At 43.2% G+C, this 10,011-nt stretch overlaps 1 protein-coding gene across 4 annotated transcripts in view; it reads left to right on the top strand.

Annotated features, from left to right (window-relative positions):
* WDR90 (WD repeat domain 90) overlaps positions 1-10,011 on the top strand; it is a 135,613-nt gene that overhangs the window by 107,707 nt on the left and 17,895 nt on the right. For 3 of the 4 annotated variants that reach the window (XM_042480818.1, XM_042480820.1, XM_042480819.1), the window contains exons 2-17: positions 373-464; positions 1,038-1,214; positions 1,671-1,809; positions 2,442-2,612; positions 3,328-3,451; positions 3,827-3,894; positions 4,809-4,918; positions 5,122-5,334; positions 5,607-5,669; positions 6,237-6,305; positions 6,846-6,956; positions 7,525-7,670; positions 7,872-7,929; positions 8,087-8,205; positions 8,888-9,049; positions 9,182-9,312. In XM_042480818.1, coding sequence (XP_042336752.1) covers positions 373-464; positions 1,038-1,214; positions 1,671-1,809; positions 2,442-2,612; positions 3,328-3,451; positions 3,827-3,894; positions 4,809-4,918; positions 5,122-5,334; positions 5,607-5,669; positions 6,237-6,305; positions 6,846-6,956; positions 7,525-7,670; positions 7,872-7,929; positions 8,087-8,205; positions 8,888-9,049; positions 9,182-9,312 — 1,953 coding nt within the window. Of the gene's footprint in view, positions 1-370; positions 465-1,037; positions 1,215-1,670; positions 1,810-2,441; positions 2,613-3,327; positions 3,452-3,826; positions 3,895-4,808; positions 4,919-5,121; positions 5,335-5,606; positions 5,670-6,236; positions 6,306-6,845; positions 6,957-7,524; positions 7,671-7,871; positions 7,930-8,086; positions 8,206-8,887; positions 9,050-9,181; positions 9,313-10,011 lie in introns of all 4 variants that reach the window. The other variant, XM_042480817.1, reaches the window with a different exon arrangement.

The following is a 10,011-nucleotide window of genomic DNA, read 5'->3' as shown; positions in this document are numbered from 1 at the left end:
TACACATGCAAATCACTCCTGCCTTTCCAGGTCACACAATATATATAGCCAAGTCCTTTCCAGGCAAGCATTCTCTGAAGATGCCAAAGCCACAGATGCTGGCGAAACGTCAGGAAGAAACTCTTCTAGACCATGGCCACAGGGCCCCAAAAACCCACAAAATACTATGGATGCCGGCCATGAAAGCCTTCAACTTCACAAATATTTTTATCTGTCGTACATCACCTTGGAAACCCTGCTGGCTATACGTAATAATATGAATAATTATACACCCTTTATGCAACAATTATACACATTCCTCACTCTTGCTCCCCTTTTGCCGGTGAAAAGGAAATAACTCAAGATAACTTAACTGCTCCTTTTTCTCTTTAGTATGGCAGCATCCGTACTTGAATGTCTTTAAACACTTTAAAGTGGAGGAGTGGAAAAGGTCGACTAAGGAAGGCGATGTCACCACAACTATGGTAAGGTCAAAAGTTAAAAACATTTCTTGGCTTCTTCAGTACAGGAACTATTAGGAATTCACTTGCGGAGAGTATGGCCCCATACAGACAAGGCAAAATAAAGTTGCTTTGGGACATTTTGGAGATAGGCAAAGTTGCTTTGGGACACTTTGGAGATAGGCTGTTTTAATGATGCATGCGTCCCCAGAGGCCAGAAGCCACGCCAAAACTACACTCCAGTCCTAAGGAGTGCAGCATAGCTTTGGCGCAGCTTCTGGCCTCTTATGATGCAGATATCATTAAAACAACATACTTCCAAAGTGTCCCAAAGCAGCTTTATTTTGGCCTGTCTGTATGGGCCCTATGTGTAGCTTGCAGGTGACCAAATATTGTCCTATTATTGCTGCATATAAAGTTTCCATTTCCTAGTGTATGCAATTTCTGGGGGCTCTATTGGAGCCTTGTTCCAATGCTGTATCACATAAAAGGCACAATGCTGTGCTGAGATTAATCAGGCTTTTTGAGACTTATAAATCATAACTCATCTGCTTAATGGAGATCAAAGGTGTCTTCTCTTTTCTCTTTTTTATTCAGGACAAGACCCTGAAAGGGACGGTGTATCGCATCAGTGGTTCAGTTCCTGCCAGTAACTACCTTCAGCTCCCCAAAACCAGTACGCAGTCATTGGGCCTTACTGGTCACTACCTCTATATCCTCTTCAAGCCTGCACCAGCCAAATACTTTGTTGTGCACCTGGATGTTGTCACAGAAGTAAGTCCCTTCTGATAACCCCTCCCTATTAATAGTGGCTACAGGTGTAATAATGTGAGCAAGAGGGTGATGGAGGTGTCTCTGAGGCAGGCTTCTAGCAGTACCTACTTATTGGATCACTGAGCAGACCCAGCCTTTCTGGAGGTCCTGATGAGATCCAGTTGCCAGCCATGAAAACAATAGTTGCTGCTGGATGCAGAATTTAATTTAGGGGAGGTGGGACCATAAACTGCACTTTTCCCACTCCTGGTCTAGACCTTTATGTCCATGAAGCCTAGTCTATAATTATATAATTATATTACATGCCCAGTCTGTAAAAGTCAGTTTTTAAGTTTGCTCACAATATTTGTTATCTTATGCAGAAATTGTTTATTGTTATTGTCTTTGTTTCATATTTGCTTCCCTGAGACAGAGAGAACCATACCTAATGAATAGGTTGTGTATCTTTATTTCCAGAACAGCCAGGTGGTCCGCATCTCCTTCTCCAACCTTTTTAAGGAATTCAAATCAACAGCCACTTGGTTGCAGTTCCCATTTATTTGTGGGGCAGCCAAAGGGTCAGTCCACGAAAGCACAGCCAAGGCTTCCAAACGAGGTAAAGGTTAACATCAGATTGTCTAAATGTGTGTTTTTTCCAGCCTTGTGAATTAGTTACTACAACTTTAGTGGCTTAAATCCAAGTTCCTCTAGGGCTGAAGTTGTTGGTTGGGCTGCAACTTTATCTGGAAGGAAGGGCAGAGTATGGTTATAAAGAAGCAAAACAATGCAAAACCAAACAATAAAGGCACCTCTGATGGTTCTCCAGATTCATAATCTTATCAGTTGGTTCAGTGGATCTGCAGAGTAAACCAGGATGGTTAACCTCATTTTGGGGGAAATCCTAAGAAACTGTTAGTTCCCTGATCTACCTTTTAAATTTGTGGCTGAAGAAGATTTGAACTGTAGACTTCTTTCTTTCTTACATTTAGCTGCTATGCTTCTAAGCATCTAAAGAATTAGAAGTGGGGGGGACGACACATGATGTCCCTTCTTATTTAGGGGTTGGCTTTGGGTTAAGGGAGATTATATGTGTCTGATCAATGTGAATTCGAAAGCTTTCATGGCCGGCTATGTGGCCTTGTTATAGAAGAGTTTATTCCTGACGTTTCGCCAGCATCTGTGGCTGGCATGTCTGATCAAGGTCTATAGAAATACAAGCATGTTCTCAAGTGTGTTTCTGCTCTTCAGATCTGGTAAGCCTGGCCCCCAGCACTGTGCGATGGACTTGCCTGATGCTTGATCTCCGCTACATTCTCTCTTTGTACTTGAACAGAAGCTACAGCCATCTTAAGAGTGTTAAGCTTTGTGCCAACCTCCTGGTGAAAAACCTATTCACTAGTGACTTGCTCTTTGACCCAGGTGAGCTCTAAGGAGAAGTTCCACAAAGTTGATCATTTTCATGGCCATTTAAAACTAAACCTGGCTGCCCATGATATCATGATCAAGGTAGTCTTATAAATATGCCTTTGGTGGGATAGAATGAGCCTTGGAACCCCAAATTACCCTTTCTAAGTCTTTTCTGTCTCCCAGTCTTTTCATGTGTTGTATCTTGACCTTGTGATGTGGTGTTCAAGACAAATTGGACAGGAACAGACTGAAGGGCCATTCCACTATCAAAGCCACAGTTGTCACAAGTCCCAGTTGTCTTGATGTGACAAAACAGCCCAGTGTTGGCTCTGAACTGACTGAGAGTAACCTTACCATGTAAATCCTTGCATGAGTTGCATATTAGTGGAAAAGGTGGGCAAGAAGGGTATTAGATGCCAGAGTCCTCTCTACATTAATGCAGCATTGTAGCAAAGTATGTGTATGAGATGATCTGTTGAGGTTTATAGCATGATCAGACCCAGAATGCCAGTTAGTAAGAGGATGATCACTAGCTTGCACCAGCTTCCAAGTACTGATGTGGTAGAAGCCATTTATTAGCATGGCATGGAATTGTACTACCATACTGGCCTTTGTTTAAAAACAACTATTTTTATATGGGGATGCTATGTAGAGACTTATAACAAATGCTGGAATTCTCTTCTCATGGAAGTGTTTCTGTGTGCTTCATCCCTTTTGGTGCTTTTAGGTGTGACCTTCTCTGAGGCTCAACAGTCCAAACTGGCATTGCGTGGCATCTCCCCTATGCCCAGAGAAATGGCCTTTCCTGTGCCAAAAGGTGAAAACTGGCATGACCTCTATGATTATGTTCGGTATGTTTTGCCAAGTTTTGTCTCTGTGGTTCCATAACGGGATTCAAGCTTTCTTTTTCTAATAGGTGTATCCCTTGCATAAAGATTAAAGAGATAGTGTATGTCTTATCTAGGATGTATATAGAGATAAATTTCAAGAGAGAGTTTTGTGCCCAGAGCACTGTGCATCCCACATGCTACTTCTTGTTATTCTTATATTTCTCAGGCCAAGGTGTTTATTGCAACATGTGGAGTCAACAGCAGTTCAGATTGCCATCCTTACTGTAAATCTGGTTCTGTGCCTAGTAGTCCAGCATCTGCCTGTCAGCTGCTCTAAAAGTCTGTTCCACTTGCTACACTAGTATCAACCAGCTTTTCTCTGGTTATCTTGCCCAGGTTTCCTTCTGGTGGATCCAAGATGCCATTTGATTCTATTCAGAAAGGTGCTTTAAATCCTGCTGCAGGTAAGTGAATGAATGTGAATACTATACAGGATTGGAATTTTTTAATGAAGATCTTCCCACCCTAACTCAGGACCCATGCCATACATTATAAATCACATAACCCAACCACACTGTGCTATGAAGAGTGGGTGTGAACAAGACAAATAGTGGTCAAGGTCTTTTGGCATAGCACTTTTAGCATAGCATAAATATCCACCAGCGTAGTTATATTGGATTCCAGAGTTGCCCGACTGCTTGTTCATTGGGTACCAAGGCCTTGAGCAAACTTGAAAAGCTTCCCACCCATCAAATTAAAAGGGAGAAGAAGGACCTCTTTTTGAGCTTGTGTAATGATGAGTGGCACCATACTTTCTTGATCTCTGAGAAAGGACAACTACTGTTTTTACATTTTTATAAGTTGTCCGAGTCCCAGGATTGGGAAGAAACCCAGGATATAAATAATCTGTCATCATCGTCAGGATTGAATAGGATTCTGACCACTGTTTCAAGATACTAGCAAGGAAGGGAGTTCATTGATTCTAACACATGAGCCAAGAGCTATGGCATTTGGATCAATTGTGTGTTATTAACCTACCTTGTAGATTCCAGATTACACACTTACTGGTCGTGTGTGTATACACCCACCCACACACCCCATAGAACAGATGCCATTCTATTGTGGCACTTTGAATTGAATTGACATGCTTTGCTTGAGTTGTCAGAAGTGTGCTTTCCAATGGAGTGCTATTTTAAGAAATCCTATCCACATTGACCACCCAGTGGGATTTAGCCACAGGTAAGTGTATGTAGGCCGCAGCCTTGGATGACAGTCCTGTATACACTTACCTGAGCATAAGACTCATGAAACATGGGGGCTTACTTCTGACAAATGCACATAAGATTATACCACGTGTGTCTTCCTTCTATCCTTTCAGTTGCTCATGTCGAAGATGATCCAGTCAGCCAGCTTCCTAAGCAAGTAACTCTTAGCAAACCTGTTCGGGACAGGGTATCTCTCATCCAACAGATTACCAGTCCCAAGGAGGTGAGTATGAGTTACTTCATTTAGCAAACACTGTGCATACTTCAAAGGTCACTGATCAAATTGCAGAAACAAAGGGAGCTACTTCTAAGAAGCAATGACCCATGGCAATTGGTTCTGACAAACTGATTTGGCCCTTACTGGAAGCAAGACGGTTGTATAGAATGTTGTTGTCCTGATCTCTGCTTTACCACGCTTATTCTCAGATGACCCGCCAGTCTCCCCTTCTCACAAAGAATGTCCCCAAGATTGACCGGACAGCCTCTGAGCCTCTTCAGACAGACCATGCCTACTGGAGAGAAGGCCTGCAGACCAGCAGTGATTCCTGTCTCCCATCATCTCCAGCAGATGATGGAAGCATTCATGTTTATGCTCATAAAGATGTTACCATCCATGCAGTCAGTGTTGATTCTGATGAGGTAAGCCAAAGCTCTATGCATTATTGCCATAACTACCTAGTATGCATTCCTGTGGACAGTTTTTTCCAATTGAATAAACATAATGCTTCCTTGGGAAAAGATAGTTGCTTAAATAAAGGAGACTTGTCTGCTTGTACTGGAAGAGTTGTTGTGACAAGAGCTGTGGTGCAGTTGCTCAGTTTGGTACAACTCAATAGAAAGAGGAGTGTTTTCTACCCCAGCATTTTCAACATTTCTTCTCATTATTTAACGTTTTCTGTCTCTGTTTTCAGCATTTGTACAGACAGACAAAAGGGCCAAAGGTGATCTCTGCCAAGAATTCTGTTTGCTGTCTGGTAAGAGAATGGACCTTGCCCATATGCTGTTCTAAAGTATATCTTTTTGATGTCCATTGTCCTTGCATCGCCCCTTATTTCCCTCAAGCTTACAGCGATGGCCATCTCAGGCCCCCTGAGTCACTTCTAATCATCTTTCCTCTGATGCGATGGAGGCATAGAACCAAAGATGATTCTGGAAACTGTCTCATATCAAGTCAATGTATTGATCTGTCTAGCTCAATAGAAGCTTTCCAGGGTTTCAGAGAGCAGTCTTCCCTAGCCCTATTTAGAGATGCCAGGGTTTGTAGTTGAACCCTTCAACATGCAAAGCAGTTGTTCTGCCACTTAAATTATAGCACTTTGTTAAAAAAAAAGTTGGTCCCATTCTACAAAGTGACTTGGTAGTAAATGCAGTGTTAAGGAAATTTCAAGCACCTCATGTTTAGAGCCTTGTAAAGATTATTTACTGTAATGAAAAAGATGAAGGCTCCTTCTACCATTAAGTGATACAGACATTGTTCTGGCATAGGCAGAAGTTGTTATGTTACACATGTTTACTGAATCTGGTGATGGATTGATTTTCAGAGGCTTTTACCAGATCCGATTCTGATGCTGAAGAGGATTATTGGATTTGGAGGCTGTAGCACCAGATGGGTCAGTATATTCCATACTTATTAAGTATACATATCAGTACCAAGGCAAAATGTATAGTGATGTTGTGTCATGTTTTAGTTACTTTTAATGGTGTGTAGTGAAATTAAAGGGGTCACCATAAGTCGACATGCAATCTGAAGGCACATGAACATATATTTTAAGCTATCTCGGAGCATTTCTGACTGCCATCTTAAATATTCTTGCCTCAGAGGAGGCTCCCTTGAAATCAATGGGTTGAGAGTGGTGGATAATGGAATAGATCGTGAGGTTCACTATGTCTGTACCAACTTGAGTTTCGTCTAAAAACATGTTATTCAAAGCAATTGATATTTACAGATAAAATCACTGTTTGAAACATTTAATGACTGCAGGAATGAATAGCATAAAACATTTTGAAAAAACATGCTGCGGACTTGGCCTGTGACATGGGCTCTTTTGGCCAGTGCTGCTGGGACTTAAAGGCAGACAGTATCTAGCAAGGCACAGTTGTGTGCTGCTGGTATGGAAGTCTTCAACTTGCCTTTTTGTCTTGTCACTCAGGCTTTATGGGCTGCCGGTGGTTCTGTGGTGGTCTACCCCTGTCATGCGCTGATTGTAGCAATAGCGCTAGACTCTGGCAGACAGAGGTTCTTTTCTGGACACACCGATAAGGTACCTTTTGACACTCTTGTCCTAATAGTATAGCTTGTGTGCAAAGTATGCACCGTGGAGCGTTTGTAAGACTGGAAGGAAGTATTCTGGGACTTATCTGGAATTAGAAGTAATGTTCCAGTATCTCACAGAAATCATCCAGCATTTGTTAAAGGATTTCATGTCTGTATTTGCTTCCTACTTTAGTTAACAGAAATCATAAATCCATTAAGTGGCTTTAGGAAAGGCATGGTCCTTTTTAGACCCTTGCTTGTCTGTAATAGTCTAGTCTATTTTATAGGTATTATGCAAATATTCAGAGATATTAGTGGTGAAGCTGTTTAAGTGCTGTATGAATTCAGAGTAGCAGGTGATGGTAGTAGCAGCCGTTCTTCAGATGCACCCAAGGCCAATTTCTTTTCCTAGTTCAATAACATCCATGTTATGGAGAACATTGTTGTCTTCAGTTCTTTGAAAAATAGTTCCAAGTTGGGCAGAGCAGATAAGAGTTTTTTCATGTTAAAAACACACATTTTTTCAGTGAAAGGAATGATGAGGCCTCTCTCTACTGTGGCATGAATTTCTGCAGGTGGCTGCCCTGGCATTCAATGGCAATAGCACTCTTCTGGCATCTGCACAGATAGGGCAACCAAGTGTGATGCGTCTTTGGGACTTTCCGAGCGGGAAGTGCCTCTGCATGTTTAAAGCCGGCATGCATTCAGTCTCTTGCCTCAGGTAAGTACCAAACAGCTTGAAAGAAGGGGAAGGTGCAAAGTGGAAAAATAAAGACACCCCCCCCCCCTAGATTTAATGATGGCAACTTTGCCCAGCATACTGCATTTCAAGCTTAGGTTATCCCTCAACATAGTAAGCTGTATGTTCTTCCCATGTCCTGTGTGATCTGTCATTGACCTGTCACAACTTGTTCTTTTGCAGCTTTTCCTACAGTGGGAGTGTTCTGTGTGGCACTGGGAAAGACAAACATGGGAAAACTGTGAGTAAAACAACACCTCTTCCTCTGAAGGCAAAGAAATGGGTTTCAAAAGTGTGTGTGCATCCACTTTTCTATGTAGATACTTTCCATAGACTGAAGCATCCTATTACTAGTCCATACTACTTAAATCTCCTGGGTGCTTTTCCTTTCTTTGCAGGTGGTGGTTGTGTGGAATACTGTTCAGGTGAATCATGGAGGAGAAGCAGTGGTGCTGGCCAAGGCGCACACAGATGTGGACATCCAAACCATGAAGATTGCCTTTTTTGATGATACCAGGTAAATGAGAGCCAGTGTAGTGGAGTGCTTCGAGTGTTGGAGCAGGACTCTGGAAGACCAGAGTTCAGATGCCTTTTGAGACGTGAAAATTCACTGGATGACATTGGCCAAGCCTCATTCTCTTAGCCTCAGCGGAAGGCAGTGGCAAACCTCCTTTGACCAAATTTTGCCAAGAAAACCCAGTGATAGGTTCACCTTAGGGTTACCATAAGTTGGAAAAACCTTTATAGGCACATGGCCTCAAAAAACACTGGTTGTGCTTCCTCTTTGAGGAAAAATATCAGCCAGAACCCAAATTCAAATATTGCCAGAGGAAGTAGCTTAACCTTTCCATCATATTTGCTTGAATCCAGGCTGTTGGAATGGATACTTGATGTATGGTCATTGCATCAGTCGCCAGACAGAAAATTCAGTGGACTCTTGTCGTTTTTAGCTCTTTGCAGTTATGCAGGCAATCTCTCCATTTGTGTAAGTGTTCACAACACAGATGTTCAGTCCAGGTGGAACAAAAAAAGCAACATTGTACAGAGAGGAAAAACAGCATGTTGAAGGATGCAAAGATTACACTGGAAGGGAAATTGTTGGGATCAAACTGCTCCATTTTCTAACTAAGACCAGTGCAGGGTTTTTTGTTTTTGTAAAAACCCTTCCTAGTTTCTTTCTCTAACTTTTCTCGTAACAGGATGGTGTCATGTGGCAGAGACAATGTGAGGCTGTGGCGTGTCAGGAGTGGATCACTGCGCTCCTGCCCAGTAAACTTGGGTGAACATCGATCTCTGGAATTCACAGACCTGGACTTTGAGGCAGGCCATAACTCCCAACGTGAGCCAGAAGATCGGACTCTGTGAGAAGCTGTTTTACTTTCTTCAGCACAGTGGCCCTTTGCTAATCCTTTAAAATAATAGTGATCTTGCATATTAATTGTGATCATATATTGAACTGCTTGTGGTTGAGTGGCTTGTTGTTATTTTCTTAGGTTTGTCTGCAGCAGGAGTGGGCATGTCTTGGAAATCGACTATAAGACTGTCGCTGTCCGAAATGCCCGGCGTCTCTTGCCATCTGAGGTGCAGCACTCTCACCGGCGGGAGAAGCAAACATTTAACTCGGGTGTGTTTTCTGAAATTGTGATTTTTGTTTTTTTTTAAAACAGCAATTTTATTTGCAAAACAAATGAAAACATACAGCAGAAATGTAAAATGAAAGAGGAAACAAAACAGGGTCTGTTTTCCAGATGACTGGGGGAGGGCTGTATTAAAGGTCCCTGAAAGACTCTTAGGTGGGTTACAGACCGCCCGTTTGGGGTGGCCTGCACCCGCCCCCTTCCCCGCTGTATCAGGGCCTCAACTGCCAGACCGGCAGCCTCCGAGGCCCCGATCCGCCGCTTTCCAGGCTGCAGGGAAGTGGCAAAAGGCCGCTTCACCGTGGCCTGGAAAGGGGTGTCCTTGGGGCTTGAAACCCAAAGGACACCCCGCAGCAGTGGGGAGGAGGAGAAAGGGGCCGCTTGGCCCCTTTCTCCTCTGCGTCGCTGGACACAGCCATCTAAAGGCTGCGCCCAGCGATGCAAACCCCAGAAGGAGCTCCATTTCGGAGCTCCTTCTTGCACCGCGGAAAGGGCACTCTAGGCGCCCTTGCGTGGTGCAAAGACGTCACATCCGCGCCGCCTCATTTGGAAGCAGCGCGGTTGTGACGTAATGGCAGTGGCCGTGTGGATTCCCCTTTCTAACCCTAGCACGTGTGGAGCGTGCACTTTTAGACCCGTCTGTAACGGTCCAATGTCTTTCCAGACTATTTCATATTATTAAAAAA

Source organism: Sceloporus undulatus, chromosome 8, assembly GCF_019175285.1.
Source record: "Sceloporus undulatus isolate JIND9_A2432 ecotype Alabama chromosome 8, SceUnd_v1.1, whole genome shotgun sequence".
Taxonomy (NCBI): domain Eukaryota; kingdom Metazoa; phylum Chordata; class Lepidosauria; order Squamata; family Phrynosomatidae; genus Sceloporus; species Sceloporus undulatus.
The sequence above is the reverse complement of the archived record's forward strand: the minus strand, read 5'-3'. Positions and strand labels throughout refer to the sequence as shown.